General features: G+C 43.7%; 1 protein-coding gene across 1 annotated transcript in view; it reads left to right on the forward strand.

Moving 5' to 3' along the window:
- The window catches only part of MRPL48 (mitochondrial ribosomal protein L48), a 57,991-nt gene that overhangs the window by 23,873 nt on the left and 14,384 nt on the right, over positions 1–19,734 (forward strand). Inside the window, exons 4-5 of the mRNA XM_058663568.1 lie at positions 1,007–1,095; positions 13,950–14,119. Of these exons, the coding sequence (XP_058519551.1) occupies positions 1,007–1,095; positions 13,950–14,119 (259 nt within the window). The remainder of the gene's footprint in view (positions 1–1,006; positions 1,096–13,949; positions 14,120–19,734) is intronic.

The raw sequence follows: 19,734 nt of genomic DNA on the forward strand, positions 1-19,734 counted from the left end.
ATACGGAATAGCAGGTCTGGCTAGATTTTGTGTTCTAGGAATTCAGATGGAGGTTGGCACTGTGCTCAGTGGGTGAAGTTGTCGCTTTCCCGCTGACCCAGCCCCAGCTATTTGTGGCATTTTGAGAGTGAATCAGCAGATAGAATATTCTCTCTCACTCCCTCTCTTTGTAACTCCACTTTTCAAATAAATAAACACATCTTTAAAAGAAAAGCGAAGAGTTTAAAAGAAACTCAGGTGTTATGAGCTAAGTGGTTCTAGACAGACTTTTCAGACAGACTTGAGTTTAAGCAACAGTCCCATCTCTTGTTGGGTTAGCATTTCTTCTTCATTTGGAAATGAAGGTTAGAGGAGAGAGAGAGTGTATAGATCTGTGTGGGTGAAAGCAAGATAGGAACAGTGTAGCCCTCCTTGAAGGGGATCCAGCTGCACTGTCTGTCCCACCACAAAGTGTGAGTACATAGATGCCCCAGTGTCGGCTAGTGGTGATGTTTGTATGTGCTGTTCTGTACTTTAGGATTTTGGTTTTGTTGCAGTTCACTTAGCAGTGTATATTGGAGGTTGTTGCATACCAGCACAAACCAATCAAATTAGATGCTTTTTAAAGCTTTATGGAACTCTGTGATCCTCCCCCTTGCTGATTCTTTTGGCTGCTTCTCCCTCTGTACAGTTAGTGTTAGAAAACTTCAAAAGGGTTATTTCCTGTTGAGGACCAAGAGGAGATGAGTGGCCTATGAGAGTGTATTTTGTTGCCTGCCATTCATGGTGTTAACAGGAGAAAAAAAATCCCTAAGATGGGTAGTGAGAAGTAGATATATATCAAGACCAAAAGGAGAGAAAAGGGAGGCAGAGAATTGGTTTAGAGCAAGAAATGTCTATGGTTCTTTAGACCAACAAGAGGCCGTTCTCCCCAAACATCCCCAATCCTGCCATAGAGGATTTGTCTTCTCATGATCTCTCTGACCCTGGAGGAGCCTAGAGATTTGACTTCTTTTCTTTCTTTTAGGTGGCATTCTACTGAGCATCAATCGACACTATAAGACAAAACCCACCCATGGCATTGGACGATACAAGCACCTAATAAAAGCTCAGGAGGTATGAGGTGGAGGGAGTCCTTCAGAAGGGATTAAGGTGCAGCTTTTTTTTTTTTTTTAAAGATTTATTTTATTTTTATTACAAAGTCAGATATACAGAGAGGAGGAGAGACAGAGAGGAAGATCTTCCATCTGATGATTCACTCCCCAAGTGAGCCGCAAAAGTCGGTGCTGCGTCGATCTGAAGCCGGGAACCATGAACTTCTTCCGGGTCTCCCAAGCGGGTGCAGTATCCCAATGCATTGGGCCGTCCTCAACTGCCTTCCCAGGCCACAAGCAGGGAGCTGGATGGGAAGTGGAGCTGCCGGGATTAGAACTGGCGCCCATATGGGATCCCGGGGCGTTCAAGGCAAGGACTTTAGCTGCTAGGCCACGCCTCCGGTCCCCTAAGGTGCAGCTTTTGCAAAGACCTGAAGGTCAGATATGCATATGTGGAGTAATATTAGAAAAGTTAGGGAATTGCCTCTCACTTGGGAATTATCCAGCCTGGAGATATTTCTATTAGCTTTCTATCCTGTCCCTAGACCAGATTTCACAGTGAAAAACAAATAACTTGGTTAGGTTATTTGTGATACTTTTTAAAAGCTATTCCCGTTAGTACTTATTTAAATATGGATCTCTGAGTGGAAATGCAAAACTTAGTTTATTTGAATGATTGGGGCCAATAGAGCTGGATTGATATTTTCCATCACATAGCTTACCTTTGTAGTATTTGCAGACCTAATATATTTCGGTGTCTCCTGACTCCAACGTCACAAATACCTGGGAGCTAGTGCTAAGCATTATACTGTCATTTAGCCCAATGCTCTGCCTTCATGTAAGTGATTGCTTCTGTGGTGGTTAGATTTCTTTTTTGTCTTTTCAGATTTCTTTGCTTATTTGAAAGAGTTACAGAGAGAAGAGAGAGGGGAAGAGAGAATTTTCATCCGCTGTTCACTCCTCAGATAGCTGCAACAGCTGAAGCTGGGCCAGTTAGGAGCTGGGAGCTTCTTCTGAGTCTCCCACGTGGGTAGGGGCCTAAGCACTCTGGCCATCTTCCACTACTTTCCCAGGTGTATTGATGGGAAACTGGACTGGAAGTGGAACAGCTAGGACTCAGAACTGGCACTCATATGGGATGCCAGGTGGCGGCTTTGCCCACTACACCACAGTGCTGGCCCTGGTGGTTAGATTTTTTTGCCTATGCATTGATTTTGTGGTAGAGATAACACTGGCCTGAAAGTTAGAAGATTTGACTTAGAGTCTCAACGTCATCACTTCTTTTAAACATTTGGGAAAACTTTGCTGTGTTCTTTTGCAGGGGGCTGGATTTCAATATCTTTAGGTTCTTTGGCTTATTTCCACTCTCCCACAGAGTGATGCGTGTATCTTACTGCCTCTCTCTCCTTGGCTGAGGTCCAAACCACTGCATTTGGGCTTCAGAAGCCACTAAGCTGGCCTTGCTCTCTTGAGTATCAGCTGTGTGTGAAGGACTTTGACGAGACAAGCGCAGCCACACCCGAGACTTATCAGGCTGCGACAGAAAAGATGCCCAGCTACAGCTGTTCTCTACAGTGGGAAGAGTACTAAATTAGAAACCAAGAAACTGTGTTCTGAGGCTTGCTTCTGTACTTTGTAGCATTTGCATCAGTTAACCCTATCACTCTAGGCAGGGAGGAAGGGGGCCTGAAATGACACACAAAATATGTCCTGTATGTATATTTTTCGCCAAGGAGAGTCCATAGTTTTTTTTTTTTTTTAAAGGTTTTATTGTTATTAGAAAGCTGGATATACAGAGAGGAGGAGAGACAGAGGAAGATCCTCCATCCGATGTCTCATTCCCCAAGTGAGCCGCAACAGGCCGGTGCTGCGCCGATCCGAAGCCGGGAACCAGGAACCTCCTCCGAGTCTCCCACGCGGGTGCAGGGTCCCAAAGCCTTGGGCCCTCCTCGACTGCCCTCCCAGGCCACAAGCAGGGAGCTGCCGGGATTAGAATTGGCGCCCACATGGGATCCCGGCGCGTTCAAGGCGAGGACTTTAGCCACTAGGCCACACCGCTGGGCCCCATAGGTTTTTGAACTGTATTTATTTATGAGACAGCAGAGGGGAAGAATTCTCATCTGCTGGTTCACTCCCTAAAGGCTGGCAACAAACAGGGCTCTGTGGGTCAAAGCCAGGAGCTGGGAACTCAATCCAGGTCTCCCTAGCAGGGACCCCACAGCTTGAGCCATCACCACTGCATCCCAGGGCCAGAGAAGCAGAAAGCTGGAGTCAGAAGCTGGAGCTGGGCCCTAAATAAACATTATTTAAAAAAAAAGATATAAAGTGTTTTTAGAATATAGAAAAAGGGAACCTGGGGCCGAGCGGCATGGCCTAGTGGCTAAAGTCCTCGTCTTGAACGTGCCCCGGGATCCCATATGGACGCCGGTTCTAATCCCGGCAGCTCCACTTCCCATCCAATTCCCTGCTTGTGGCCTGGGAAAGCAGTCGAGGACGGCCCAATGCTTTGGGACCCTGCACCCACGTGGGAGACCTGGAAGAAGTTCCTGGTTACTGGCTTCGGATCAGCACAGCACCGGCCTGTTGCGGCTCACTTGGGGAGTGAATCATCGGATGGAAGATCTTCCTCTCTGTCTCTCCTCCTCTCTGTATATCTGACTTTGTAATAAAAATAAATAAATCTTTAAAAAAAAAAAAAAAGAAAAAGGGAACCTGGCACAGTAGCCTAGTGGCTAAAGTCCTTGCCTTGCATGCACTGTAATACCATATGGGCATCGGTTTGTGTCCCAGCTGCTCCAGTTCCTTTCCAGCTCCCTGTTTGTGGCCTGGGAAAGCAGTCGAGGAGAGCTCAAAGCCTTGGGACCCTGCATCCATGTGAGAGACTCAGACGAAGCTCCTGGCTTCAGATTGCGGCCACTTGTGGAGTGAACCAAAAGACAAAAGATCTTTCTGTATCTCCTTCTGTCTGTAAATTGACTTTCCAATAAAAGTAAATAAATCCTAGGAAAAAAAGGGAGTGATTTATGCCCCTTCTGAATTGTGATATCTTAGAGGAATTTTTTCAAATTTTAATTCCTTTATTTAGAATGAACCATTTGTTCATAACTGTTTTTAACCTGATAGGGAATCATGCAGTTGAGTCATCGTCTCAGCTTCCCATGCACACCAGCAGGAAGCTGAATCAAAAGCAGGTGTGGAAGCAGGACCCAGGCTCTCAGATACAAGATGTAAGCAGTTCACGTGGTGGTTTAACCCATTATGCTTGCTCTAATCTTACTGTAATTTATTGGAATTGTTTTATTTTGGGGTACTTCCTTGAGAAAGCCTCACATACAGACAGATGCTGTAGTGTGGCTTGTTACACTGCCACTTGTGTTGCCCACATCTCATATCTTAGTGGCTGGGATTAAATTCCACTTCTGCTTCTAATCCAGCTTCCTTTAAAAAAAAAAGTTTATTTGAAAGGCAGACTTACAGAGACAGAAACACAGAGAGAGAGAAATCAAGATCTATCTTCCATTTTCTGGTTCACTCGCCAAATGGCTGCAATAGCCATTGCTTGGCCAGGCACAAGCCTGGAATTTCCTCAGGGTCTTCTGTGTACAGGGAGCTAAGTGCTTGATCCATCGTTTGCCTTTTTCCCAGATGCATTAACAGGGAGCTGGATCAGATGTGGAGTAGCCAGTACTAGAACCAGTACTAGCACCATTTAGAATGCCAGTGTTGCAGGCAGCAGCTTAACCTCCTCTGTCACAATGCAATCTCCCTGCCCCTCAACCAGTGGATAGAGGATCTGTGTATACATGTGTGTTCCTGCCTTTCAAATAAATACAAACACATTTTTAAGATTTCAGAAGTGCCACATAAATTAGCAGCAAAGAAAGCTAATTTTGCTTGGGTATTTTTTTCCTTTTAAAAAAACATTTAATAGGCTCCTCCCTCTGAGATAATTTTCCGCTTATGATGTGCTATGACCTGCTCCTTAGCTTATTTTTTTTTTAAATTTTGCTTTTAGTTTGCTACAAAAGAAGGCTGAGTGCCGTCTGTAATGCCATTTGCTCTCATCTTCCTCTCCAGCCTCTTCTTTAATCTCTCAAAGACCATGGTTTAGCTGTGCGAGTCTTTTCTCATTTTCCAGCCCTCATATATGCTGTCCTGTCTAGCTGAAAACCTTATCTGTTGCACTGGGCTAACTCCTTCCCACCCTTTAAATCCCAGTGAGGAAGCAATGGGGAAGGATCCAAATGCATCTTTGTTTCCGAAAAGTCAAGTCTTCCTGGGTTCACTGAGCTAGGTCCCTTGTGCCTCTTTCATCCTAGGAGTGGCTCTAAGTTTCACAATCTTTTTTTTTTAAGATTCATTTATTTTTTTTATCTGAAAAGCAGAATTACAGATAGAGAAGGAGAGATAGAGGGAGGGAGGCAGGGAGGAAGAGAGAAAGAAAGAAAGAGAGAGAGAGAGAGAGAGAGAGAGAGAGAGAATATGAATGTTCCATCTGCTGATTCAGTCTATTTAGGCACAATGACCAGAGCTGGGCTGTTCCCAAGCCAAATTGCCAGAAGCTTCCTCCAGGTTTCCCCGTGGGTGCAGGGGCCCAAGCACTTGTGCCATCTTCTACTTTCCCAGGCACATTAGCAGGGAGCTGCATCAGAAATGGAGCAGCCAGGACTTGAACTGGTGGTGCCCATATGAAATGTTAGTACCACAGGCAGGGGCTTAGCTTGATATGCCATGGCACCAGCCCCTGACCATCTGTTTTGATGCCTAACCCTCCTAGTTTGTGAGCTCTCTCAGGGGAGCAGCCAAGTCTTTCTTGTGTGTGTATGCTCAGTATCTCTGACTGTTGACTGAGCTAAATGAAAGTGGGGTTGCTGGAGCTGCCCTAACTAAGGCTTTCTACATCAAAGCTAGCAAACACATTACCCACTGCCTGTAAACACCTGACTCCAGATGACCTTGGTGACTTGATGGGCGTGATGCTCTCTCCAGTTAGGAATGTAGGCCACTCTCTGATGCCACTTGGTGTCTCAGGGTGACTAGCACAGCAATTCTGGATGGGGGTAGGGGCTGCTGCCCTGGGCTCCTCACTTGCTGCCCTGGACAGCTCTCACCTGTCAGCTCACAGAGGCTCATATACTTAAAGATTTATTTATTTTTATTTGAAAGGCAAATTGAAAGAGGGAAAGGGAGAGAAAAGGTCTTCCATCTGCTGGTTCACTCCGCAGATAACTATAATGGCTATAGCTGGGCTGAAAGGAAACTGGGAGCCAAGAGACTCTTCCAGCTCTCCCATGTCAATGCAGGGTCCTAAGAACTTGGACCACCCTCTGCTGCTTCCCAGGCCACAAGCAGGGAGCTGGATCAGAAGTAGAGCAGCTGGGATATGAACTAGATCATATATGGGATGCTGGTGCCACAGGGTGGAGGATTAGCCTGATGAGCCATGGTGCTGGCCCCAGGAAATCTTGTGTGGCCTCCCTCCTTTCTTTCCCTAAGTCTAGAACCTAGCAAAAATGATGAATAGTCAGATTCCCATCCCTGCCTACATTCTCCACCTTCTCTGAGTCTCAGCCTGTTTCCTTTACTCTGTTGAGCCCAACATCCCTAAGACAAGAGTTAACTCTCACATTCTTAAACAGAGCACCCTACCAAATGCTTCTCCCATTTCTGCTGGTGTCATTCATTTATTTCTCCATACAAAGGTTCCACACCCAATATCATGACTTCTGATCTTTGAGGAGGAATGAAGCATCCACTTGTCTTCACTTGCCCTGTCAGTACTGGTTTCACCTCTTTCTTGCATAGCCTGGTTTATGACTATATCCATCCCTTCATCCTGTGCCTTTGATGTTCTCTGAGGAGCAACTGGGAGGACAGATGGAAATGCAGCTTCCTCTTGAGTGGCAGCAGGAGGATGACAACAGCTGTGGTGTTCCAGGACTCTCACAGTATAGACTAAACCTTCTTTTCGGTGATTTCCCTTTAAGGAAAAAAAAAAAAAAAAAAACCCCGCCACTGCTAGGGGTTGGGGCCAGCCAAAATCGGGAGCCCAAATGGGATCTGGATCTCTGCCCACATGGTAGCTGGAAGCCAGCTCCTTAAGTCTTGACTTCCTGCCTCCCGGGGAGATTGGACTCAGAAGTGGAGTGGAGGGGGCACTGCAAACCCAGACGCTCCATCAGGCATGCTGGTGGCCCAAGTGACATCCACCCTCCACAGTGACTGCCCTTCTGCATCCTGGGATTCACACATATTCTCTCCCACAGCCATGCTTTCTCCTGCTGTGTGCTCTCACATGCTGTCCCCCGACAGAAGATGATCCTGTTCTTTTTTCCATCATGCTATTCATCATGTCAGACCCAGCTTGACTTGTGGCAGTGAGGAATCACATCAGAGAGAAACTTCTCCACACCCTGGACTGTGTTGTGTTACATATTTCTCATGATTCCTTCTGTTGCATTTAAAAAGATTCAGACATTTGGGCATGATTCCTATTTGACAGAAATAAACGTAAAAACTGCACTTCATATTTGCATACAGCTAGGTCATTTCTACCAAGATCACCAACTTGCTCTTAGCTGTTGTTTAGCTTCCAGTCTTGCAGTAATAGGAACTCAGTGATCAGAAAATTGCTGAGAGGGAAGATGTGGGATGATAAAATGGAGGCAACCTAAATTGCTGTCAGTTTGTAGCTGTCATATGTTCTCATTTGAGCATTTGGTAGGGTCCTCATACAGGTCCTGAGGAGGGAGGGGGAAGGTCTGTTGTATCATGGGTAATTTCCTTCCTCTTTATAGAATGGCCCCTTAGGGAATAAGAGGCCTTTGCTTTTGGAAACTTCACGCTGTTTTTACTGCCGCCCTAGGGGAGGCATCTGTTTGTTTTGTGCTGTACCTATATGTAGATGAGCTCTCACAGCAGAAGTCTAGAAGGCGACTGGAATCAATCCTAGAAAAATCTGCAGGTCAGACTGACTTTACATTCCTAGCTTCCCAGGAAGAAGGAATTGATTTTGCTTGTCCCTTGACTTTGGGTGAGGCATGGATGATAACTCTGGCTTAGGGACACCTGTTTTTGGTTTTTTTGTTTTTGTTTTTTTTTTTTAAGATTTATTTATTTTTATCGGAAAGTCAGATACATAGAAGAAGAGGCAGAGAGGAAGATCTTCCATCTGATGATTCACTCCCCAAGTGACCGCAGCGGCCGGTGCTTTGCTGATCCGAAGCCAGGATCCAGGGGCTTCTTCCAGGTCTCCCTTGTGGGTGCAAGGTCTCAAGGCATTGAGCCATCCTCCACTGCTTTCCCAGGCCACAAGCAAGGAGCTAGATGGGAAGTGGAGCTGCCGGGATTAGAATCGGCGCCCATATGGGATCCCAGTGTGTTCAAGGCAAAGACTTTAGCCGCTAGGCCATGATGCCGGGCCCGGGACACCTCTTGTAACTCATGAAGACATATGCACTGGGCATTTGGTACAGCAATTACAATGCAGCTTAGGGTGCCTTTGTCCCATATCAAAGTCCCTAATTTCAAGTCCCAGCTCTGCTCCTTATTCTAGCCTCTTCTGCTAATACAGGCCCTGGAAGGAAGCAGGTGATGACTTAAGTAACTATATCCCTGCCACCCATGAGGGAGACCTGGGTTGCATTTTTGGCTGTAATTTTTGATCCCCACTATCATAATCCTAGCAGTAACCCAATAACCTTGGACAAGTAATTTGCCTTCAGAGAATTCAGCCTTCTGTCTGTAAAATCAGGGTAGTAATAAGGACATATCTGTTTAGAAGCAGTTTATTTGTGGGAGATCATAGTACCATCCAATGGGAACCTAAGAATGATTGTCCTAAGCTATCCCATTGCCAAAACAGGCCACTTATAGGCGCGGTAAGGTGTGATGTTTGACCACAGACCATCTTCCCTGCCACCTTTCTCCTAGGCTCTCCTTTCCTTTCCTGACAGGCTGTCCTCCAAGTGTAGTTAGGGTGGGCTTCCCAAAACACAGCCCTGTTTCGGTACACCCTTTGTACAAAAGTCCTGAGTAACCTCTCATGCCATTCATGAAGGTCTGAATCCAGTCAGTAGGAACAGAGAGAAGATGGATTTAAGCACAACTGCGCAGGTGAAATTACAGTCTGCTTTTCTATGCAGTTCAGTTTTTACTGGCTGTGTTGTGTCCTGGCTCAGATCTGAAATATAATATCACAGTGGGCTCCTGATGATGTGGATTGATCCAGGCAGATTTAGGCCAACATGGAAAAGCATGTGAAGTGCCAAGAGGGATGCTAGAATCAGTTTTCTTCCTTTGTTCCCCTAAAGCAATACCTCTGAAGAACATTTGGCATTTTCCTTGGTTAAGAAACTCTTCCATTCTTTAGAGAAGCCCCTCTGCTGGAAAATTTTAGCTGCTCTGCATTGCATTATGACTTTAGAATTCTTCACAGCTCTGACTGCAGTGCTGCCTCTCATGAGAGATGTCTTGACTGCTGTGTTGGGCCACGGGTGCAGTGGGCTGTGAAGCAGAGAGAGGCACGCTCCTGCATCTTGGTGATTGATTCCAGCAGCTGGTTTCTCATCTGTAGCCAGGTCCAGTGCTCTGAGGTGGCCAACCCTATTAAGAACTTTAGCAGGGCCAGAATTGTGTCTTATGTCTGCAATGCCAGCATCCCATATGGGTTGTGGTTCTTCAAGTCCCGGCGCTACACTCCCAATCCAGCTCCCTGGTAATTCACCTAGGAAAGCAGCAGACGATGGCTCAACTATGTGGGCCCTTTTGTCCCAATATGGGAGACTCAGAAGAAGCTCCTGGCTTTGGCCTAGCCCAGCCCTGATGGTGCAGGCCATTTGGGTAGTCAGTCAGTGCATGGGAAATTTGTTTCTTTTTCTCTCTGTAATTCTGCCTTTCAAACAAACAAATAAATAAATGATTTTTTAAAAATAACTTGAATAATGCAGAGGCTGCAGTGAGAAGTCCCTGTACTGGAGAGCAGGAGGATTACGCTTTAGTTCTCACATCTGTCCTGGGACTCTAAGTGACATATTTTCTTTCTTGGGTTTTCATATTCTTTTACCCTACAAAGATGAAGAACCAGGACACAATCTCTACATTCTTTTCTGTTTCAAAATTTCTAAAATAGTAATTCTTTGAATGGTTTCACTCTTCCTGGCCCTGTGCCAAACATGAGAAATAAAAAATGAAAATAATAATAAACGTTACTATCTGTTGAACATTTCATGTGTGCCACAGATCATATCAAACCACTTTACCTGCAGGATTCTGTTCAGTTTTCAGAGCGTCGCTGCGGCAGCAGGTCTGTCATCAGTATGACTGACCTTGTGAAAGGACTGTTTGTTTATCCACCATCTGCTTCCCCAAACTGGGTTCCTGCTCTCTTAGGCAGACCTGGAGAGCAGCAGGTAGAAGGAACTGTTCCAGGTGCTCTCTCAGGACCAACTCTACCATGGCACAATACCTAGCCTGTTGGCTTTAGATAGTGGTGACTTAATATGTGTAAAAAAGTTTTTTTTCCTTTGTAAAAACGATTCCTGTCTATAGCAAGATTGATTCTATAATTCTCCAGTGATTGGCACAGTGTGGTATTGTCTCAGGAATAGACAAATAGCCCAATGGGACACAGAGGGGTGCAGACAGATCGCTTATGTGTGCATGCTCACTCTATAGCAGTGACGCTGCAGTGCAGTGGTGTTTGAGCCATTTTGGCTGAATGATCACGTGGAGAAAAAAAAGGTGACTCATTTCATGCCATACATAAAAATCACTTAAAATGGATGACAGATCTTAATGTAAATGTTTACAAAATTGCTAGAAGATAAAATAAATGAAAATCTTCATAATTGAAAGCTGGACAAAGATTAAACAGGACACAAAAATCACTATAATCCTAATAGAAAAAACAGTGAACAAAATGCACTACACTAGAAAAAACAGCTCACCAAAATACGTCTTTAAAAACTGAAAAAGAGGGGCCAATGCCATGATATAATGGGCTAACTTTCTGCCTTTGGTGCTGGCATCCCACTGAGCACCAGTTTGAGTCTTGGCTGCTCTCCTTCCCATCCAGCTCCCTGCTGTAGGCCTGAGAAAGCAGCAGAGGATGGCTCAAGTTCTTAAGCCCCTGCATCTATGTGGTAGACCCAGAAGGTTCCTGGTTTTAGATCAGTTAAGCTCCAGCTGTTGCACTCATTCTGGGAGTGAGCCAGCGGTGTCTGTTTCAAATAAGAATAAATCTTTAAAAATAAAATGTGGAAACTGGTTAATAGCTTGCAGAAACAAAAAAATAGATCCACATCTCTCACCATACACTAAGATCAGATCCAAATGGATAACAGATCTAAACCTACATCCAGAAACCTTCAAACTTTTGGAAGAAAATGTTGGAAACACACTGGAACACTTAGGGGTAGGCCCTCACTTCCTAAAAAAGACTCCAAATGCAGTAGAAATCAAGACCAAAATAAACAATTGGGACCTCATCAAACTAAGAAGCTTCTGTACAGCTAGAGAAACAATCAACAAAGTAAAAAGGCAACCCACAGAATGGGAGAAGATCTTCGCACACGACATAGGTGATAGAGGGCTGATCTCCAGAATATACAAAGAGCTACAAAACAACCAAAATGTCAAAACAAACAAGCCACTCAAGAAATGGGCACGGGAAATGGGCAAACACTTCACAAAGGAACAAACCCAAATGGCAAATAAACATATGAAAAAATGCTCAAGTTCCCTGGCAATAAGGGAAATCCAAATTAAAACATCAATGAGGTATCACCTAACACCAGTAAGACTGGCCCACATGAATAAAAGCACCAACAACACTTGTTGGCGAGGTTGCGGGGAAAAGGGAACCCTACTCCACTGCTGGTGGGGCTGCAGGCTGGTACAGCCTCTATGGAAATCAGTATGGAGAATATTCAAACAACTCAAATTCAACATACCGTATGATCCAGCAATAGCACTCCTAGGAATATATCCAGAACACTTGTTTTATGAGAAACCAACATGCACTCCTATGCTCATAGCAGCACAATCAGTAATTGCAAAAACATGGAAGCAACCAAAATGCCCATCAACAGAGGATTGGATAAGAAAGCTATGGTTCATCTACTCCATGGAATACTACTCAGCTATTAAAAAAAACAAAATGCAGTTCTTTGTGGCCAAATGGGCCAAACTGGAAACCATAATGCTAAGGGAAATACCACATGTTTGCCTTAATTTAAGATGATATGATGTTATGTATAACATGTTATGTTTTGAATGTTATATGTTGTGTATAAACTAAAATTGAAGTGTAGGTGAGGTGGTCACAGAAGGTGGCTGGGAACTCGCATTTACTTTTAACATATTGGTTACTCATTACTATGTCAATTAATTCCATAATGATGTAAATTTTTGCTGATGGTATGTTGGAGCTTTCAATTGACTGGGATGATACTCTGCTGGCTCTGTCTTCAGACCAGAGAGGGTATACCTAAGAAGCCGTTGAACTTGACTGGATAATAAGATGCTGGACTCTATGTTTGGTATACGCTTGCAATGGGGGAATCTCAACTGAACTTGAGCTGTGGTTATGCAACAAGGTGGAGGAATCCAACATGGTGGGAGGGTTTGGGGAGGGGTGGGAGAACCCAAATATCTATGTAACTGTGTCACATAATACAATGTAATTAATGAAGTTAAATAATAAATAATTAAAAATAAATAAATAAAATGTGGAAAGGAGGGACCAACACTGTGATGTGGTGGATTAAGTTGCCTGTATAATGCTGGCATCCTACGTAGGTGCCAATTCATGTCCTGGCAGCTCCACTTCTGATTCAGCTTTGTGCTAATGCTCTGGGGAAAGCTGTGGAAGATGGCCCAAGTACTTGGGTGCCTGCACCCACATGGGAGATGCAGATGATCCTGCCTCTTGGCTTCTTGCAGCCATTTGGAGAGTGACTCAGTCAATGGGAACATCTCCGTCTCTTCATCTCTGTAACTCTGCCTTTCAAGTAAATGTTTAAAAGCAAAAAGACCTGAAAAAAAGCTTCCAGCAGCCAGTTGGCTGCTGGTAGGTGCCAGGCCGGGATTGTCCAGCAGCAAAAAGACCTTAGCATATCACTGCATAAATATGTTCCTCATTTCTTCTTGTTTAAAGATTTATTTATTCAGAAGGCAGAGTTACAGAAGAAGAGGGAGAAGATCTTCCAACTGCTGGTTTACTCCCCAGGCTGCAACCACAGCCAGGACTGGGCCAGGCCTAAGCCAGGAGCCAGGAGCTAGGAGCTTCTTCCACGTCTCCCTTGTGGATGGCAGAGGCCTGTACTTAGACCTTCTTTCTCTGCTTTCCCAAGCCACTGGCAGAGAGTTAGAATGGAAATAGAGTAGCCAGGATATAAGAGACCATTGATTGCTTGTGTTCATGTTGTGACAAAATCGTTCTGTCCTTGCATTGGCTGATGTCACAGTCCAGACTGACAAGAAGAAATGACCCATTCCTTTCCTGGAAAACTTCAGCTTGTAGATGAGGTAATCTGAGAGAAAAATGATTAATCAGCTTCTTTGAAAAATATAAAGATCTGGGCTCGGCGGCGTGGCCTAGTGGCTAAGGTCCTTGCCTTGATCCCATATGGCCGCTGGTTCTAATCCCGGCAGCTCCACTTCCTCTCTATCTCTCCTCCTCTCAGTATATCTGACTTTGTAATGAAAATAAAATAAATCTTAAAAAAATAATACAATGTAATTAATGAACAAATAAAAAAAAGAAAAAAAACTGTTTAGAAAAATATATAAAGATCGTATAATTAGAATCTTTTGTATGGTATTTTGATTTACTTTATTTCTCTCTCTCTCTCTCTTTTTTTTTTTTCTTTTCAGCCCAAGAAGAAGAGGGGAAAAGTAGAAGTGAGACCCATTAATCTGGGGACAGATTATGAGTATGGGGTTTTAAACATTCACCTGACTGCCTATGACATGACCCTGGCAGAGAGCTACGCCCAGTACATTCACAACCTCTGCAACCATCTCTCCATTAAGGTCGAAGAAAGGTATGTTTTAATTTCCTATGTTTTCACCTCTGGAATGACATGCAAATGGAATCAAACAGTATATAACTCTCTGTGTCCACCTTTTCCTCAGGTAAAAGCATTCATCAATGCTTTTAAAAGTTATTATTTTTTATTGTAACAAAATACACTTTACTTAAAGTTTGCCATTTTAACTGATTTCAAAAGTTTATTTATTGGAACACAGAGAAGTAGAAATATAGAGATAGAGAAACTCCCACCTGCTGGTCCACTTTCCAGATGCCCACAACAGTCAGGGCTCAGAACCCAATCCCTCCACACTCAGCTATAAGAGAACTAGTGGGGTTAGTGCTGTGGCTTCCAGTATGCGTGCCAGTTTCAGTCCTGGCTGCTCCAATTCTAATCGAGCTCCCTGGATGTATGGCAAGAAAAAGAGATAGAGGATGACTTAAATCCTTGGGACCCTGCTCCCATGTCACAGACCTAGAAGAAGCTCCTGTCCAAGCTTTGGATTGGTTTAGCTCTGGGCTGTAACAGCCATTTTGGGAAGTTCCCTTTCTGTCTCTCCTCTATAAATCTGCCTTTCAAGAAAAAAAAAAAAAAAAAGCAAAAAACAAGCCTGGAGCCTTGCATGGTGACCTAGCGGCTAAAGTCCTCCTCACGTTGCACAAGCCGAGATCCTATATGAGTGCCAGTGCCAGTTCTAATCCCAGCAGCCCTGCTTCCCATCTAGCTGCCTGCCTGTGGCCTGGGAAAGCAGTTGAGGATGGCCCAAAGTCTTGGGACCCTGCACCCATGTGGGAGACTTGGAAGAGGCTCCTAGCTTTGGGTTGGCGCAGTTCCAGCCACTGCGGCTGCTTGGGGAGTGAATCATCTGACAGAAGATTTTCCTGTCTGTGTATCTGCCTTCCCAATAAAAATAAGTAAATAAATAAATATTTTTAAAAAAAAAGCCTGCTCCCTTAACCATTATAAAAGGTACAGTTCAGGGGCTGATATTGTGGTAGAACTGGTAAAACTGCTACCTATTGTGGGCTATTTTTTTTTTTTATTTTATTACAAAGTCAGATATACAGAGAGGAGGAGAGACAGAGAGGAAGATCTTCTGTCCGATAGTTCACTCCCCAAGTTACTGCAACGGCCGGTGCTGCGCTGATCCAAAGCCAGGAACCTGGAACCTCTTCCGGGTCTCCCACATGGGTGCAGGGTCCCAAGGCTTTGGGCTGTCCTTGACTGCTTTCCCTGGCCACAAGCAGGGAGCTGGATGGGAAGTGGAGCTGCCGGGATTAGAACCGGTGCCCATATGGGATCCAAGGGATGGGATTCAAGGCGAGGACTTTAGCCACTAGGCCACGCTGCCGGGCCCAAAACTGCTACCTATTGTGCTGGCCCCACATATTGGCACCAGTTTGTATTCTAGCTGCCGTACTGCCAGTTCCCTGCTAATGGCCTGGGAAAAGCAGTGGAAGATGGCTCAAGCGTTTGGGTCCCTGCCACACACATGTGGGAGACCTGGCTAAAGTTCTTTGCCCTTGGCTTCAGCCTTGTTCAGTGCTGGCCACTGCAGGCATGTGGGGAGTAAAGCAGCAAATAGAAGATTTCTCTCCCTCTCTGTATCTCTCCTTCTTTCCCTGTAACTCCATCTTTCAAAATAAATAAATTAATCATTAAAAGGTACAGTTCACTGAGATTTTATTTTGCAGTTTCCTGTTTATTAGTTATACTAAGCAATGTTTCACATATCTTTTAGCCATTTAGTTTTTTCTCTTTTGAAAAATGTCTATTTAGATCCTTTACAGGTTTCTTACCTGAATGGTTAGTTTTGTGTTGAGATTTTTAAATTTCTTATATATTCTGGATATGAATGCTCTGTTGTATGAGTAGCTCGTAAAATATTTCTGCCATTTTGTTAGATGTTTCTTCAATCTGTTCATTGTTTCCTTTGCCATGGAAAATTGTCTTAGTCTGATAAAACCACATTTGTCTAGTTTTTCTTTGGTTGTCTGTTCTTTTGAGTTCTTTTCCAATGTTTTGAAATACTTCTCTCTCTTTTTTTTTTTTTCCTAGCAATTGCAGTAGTTTCAAGTCTTAAACTTTTAGGTCTTTGATCCATCTTGAATTGACTTTGATATGGTTAAAAAGTAGGACTCTAATTTCACTTTTTTCCACAGATAATCTCCAATTTTTTTCATTACATTTTTTTGGATAGACTATCTAGCTATAACAGACAAGAAGTAGTAAGTGCTGGTCAAGATGTGGAGAAAAGTGGACACTTATACATTGTTGGTAGAACCATAAAACAGTTCAAAGATTGCTTTAAGAACTAGAAATAAGGGCCTGGTGCGATAGCATAGTGGTTAAAGTCCTTGCCTTGCACGCGTCGGGATCCCATATGGGCACAGGTTCTAATCCCAGCTCCCTGCCTGTGGCCTGGGACGGCAGTCGAGGACGGCCCAAAGCCTTGGGACAGTGCACCCGCATTCCTCTCTATCTCTCCTCCTCTCTATATATCTGACTTCACAATAAAAATAAATAAATTTTTTTTTTAAAGAAGAGCTAGAAATAGGACTGCTATATGATCCAGCAATTCCATTATGGGGTATGATATGATATGATGTCATTGTATCAAAGAGATAGCTGTTCTGCCATGTTTGTTATATAACACACTGTTCACCGTATCCCTGATATGGAATCAACCAAGGTGTCTAACATCAAATGAACTGATAAAGAAAATGTGGTAAATGTACACAGTGAAATGCTATTCAGCCATAAGAAGGGATGAAACCCTATCATTTGCAGCAAAATGGATGGAACTGGATGTCATCATATTAAGTGAAATTGGCCAGATTCAGGAAGACAAGTACATGTTCTCATATGTTGAAGAAAAAAATAAAATTCAATCTGAACACAAAATAGTCATTACTAGAGGTTGGGAGAGGAATAGGGGAGATAGAAGGAATTTAAATATTGGATACCAAATTAGAGTATGATTGAAGGAGTAAGTTCCCAGTGTCAGCACAGTGGGGTGACAGTAGTTCACAAAAGGATGTTATATACTTTAAAAGCAAGCAGAAGACAGAAGCTCCCAGGCTCCAATCATAAGGTAATGTTGAAGCAGAGGTAATGTTGGTTACCCTGGTTTCACCACTGCATAATAGAAACATGTAGTGAATTATTATAGGGTAGCCCATAAATATGTATAGTTATTGTTAATTTAAGAAAAAAATGGGGCCAGCTGTCAGAGGGTATCAGGAGAAGCCACTGCCTGCAACGCTGACATCCAATATGGGCAGTAATTCCTGTCTTGGATACTTTACTTCCAATCCAGATGTCTGCTAATGCCTTGGGAAAAAGCAGCAGAGATGGCCCAAGTTTTTGGGCCCCTACCACCCATGTGTAGAAGTGCTGCTTTGGCCTGACCCAGCTTTGGCTGTTGGGGCCATTTGGGGGAGTGAATCAGTAGATGAAAGATCTTTTTCTCCCTCTCTCTCTATAACCCTCTTTTTAAAAAGATTCATTTTATTTTATTTTTTATTGGAAAGTCAGATATACAGAGAGGAGGAAAGAGAAGATCTTCCGACCAATGATTCACTCCCCAAGCAGCCGCAATGGCCAGAGCTGAGTTGATCTGAAGCCAGGATTTAGGAGCCTCTTCCTGGTCTCCCAGGCAGGTGCAGGGTCCCAAGGCTTTGGGTCATCCTCGACTGCTTTCCCAGGCCACAATCAGGCAGCTGGATGGGAGGTGGGGCCACCGGGATTAGAACAGCGACCCATATGGGATCCCAGCTTGTTCAAGGTGAGGCCTTTAGCTGCTAGGCTACTGCGCCGAGTCCGTAACTCTGAGTTTTAAAACAAATAAGTCTTTTTGCAAAATTCTATCTGAAAACATCTTTCAAAACAAACAAACAAAAGGTATGGTTCAGCCGGTGTTTGGCATGTTGGCTAAGCTGCTCCTTGGGACACTTGTGTCCTATTACAAGTACCTGTGTTCCAGTTCTGGCTCCACTTCTGAGTCTGTCTTCTTGTTAGTGTGCATCTGGGAGACAGTGGTGATGATTCAAGTACTTGCTTCCCTACACCCACGTAGAAGACCTAGATTGAGTTCTGGGTTCTTACCTTCAGCCTGGCTCCCAGCTACTACAGGGATTTGGGGACTGAAGCAGCAAATGGAATATTCCTCTTTTCCCTTGAAATAAATAATAAATAAAAATAAATACAGGTGCAGTTCAGTGATATCAAATACATTCACAATATTGTACAACCATCATCCATCTCCATAACTTTTTTTAAAAAAACTGAAATTCTGAACCCATTATACAATAATAACTTCCCATTCTCCCTGGCCCTAGCCCCTGTGTACTGGTGTTGCAGCATGTGCTAGAATTTCCTTTCTTTTTAAGGCTAAATAATGCTCTATCATATGTACAACATCCATTTTGGTTATCTGTTTATCCATAACTAATGGCACTGCTTCTACATTTTAGCTACTGTGAAGAACACTGCCATGGATATGGGTATACACGTTTTTCTAAGCATATTATTGCTGGGTAGTAATCCAGTGAATAATGAGACCTTGGTTGACTTATCTATTCACCAGATGATACATATGTATTAGGGTTAGTTTCAATATTAGTGATTGTGAATAAAGCTGCACAGTGAGCATTTCCATAAGAATTTCTTGTGGACATCTCTATGGATAGTTGCATAGGCCTGGGATTTCTAGATTGTTTTGTCAGTTTATGTTTAGCCTTATAGGAAACTGCCGAACTATTTTCCATATTTTATTATTGTCCACCATCAATATCTAAGATTTGCAGTAACTCCTAATCCTGGTTAGCATTTGGTATTGATAATTTTTTATAAGGATTTATTTATTTATTTTTATTACAAAGTCAGATATACAGAGAGAAGGAGAGACAGAGAGGAAGATCTTCCATCTGATGATTCACTCCCCAAGTGACCACAATGACCGGTGCTGTGCCGATCTGGAGCCAGGAGCCAGGAGCAAGGAACTTCCTCCAGGTCTCCCACACAGGTACATGGTCATATATATCTTACAGTGTTTGAAATCCAATGCATCAGCTGTTTGTAACTGACAGGTAACATCATCAGAGAGCAGTAATATATGTGTGTGTACACACATATCAATCAAGGGAAGAGCTGGCTCCTAGCAATTTTATAGTCTATAATTTAGCTGGTATGTCTTTCACTTACATGCCTTTTGACACTGATATCTTTTTTTCAATTTTTAGTATAAAACATATTGGCAGATGTATTTTTGCCATCTTCATTCCTACTGAGTTTTTTTTTACAATTATACATTCATATAATGGCAGTTGTTTGCCATTGTTGTGCTGCAGCGAAAAATATACCTGTTAACCAAGAACAAACAGATGAGAAATCTGGTGATGTGTATTAGAAGTGCTCCTCTTTGGGCCCGGCGCAATAGCATAATGGTGAAGGTCCTCGCTTTGAACGTGCCAGAATCCCATATGGGCACCGGTTCTAATCCCAGCAGCTCCACTTCCCATCCAGCTCCCTGCTTGTGGCCTGGGAAAGCAGTCGAGGACGGCCCAAAGCTTTGGGACCCTGCACCTGCATAGGAGACCCGGAAAGAACCTCCTGGCTCCTGGCTT

This window comes from Ochotona princeps, chromosome 4 (genome assembly GCF_030435755.1).
Source record: "Ochotona princeps isolate mOchPri1 chromosome 4, mOchPri1.hap1, whole genome shotgun sequence".
NCBI classification, from domain to species: Eukaryota; Metazoa; Chordata; class Mammalia; order Lagomorpha; family Ochotonidae; genus Ochotona; species Ochotona princeps.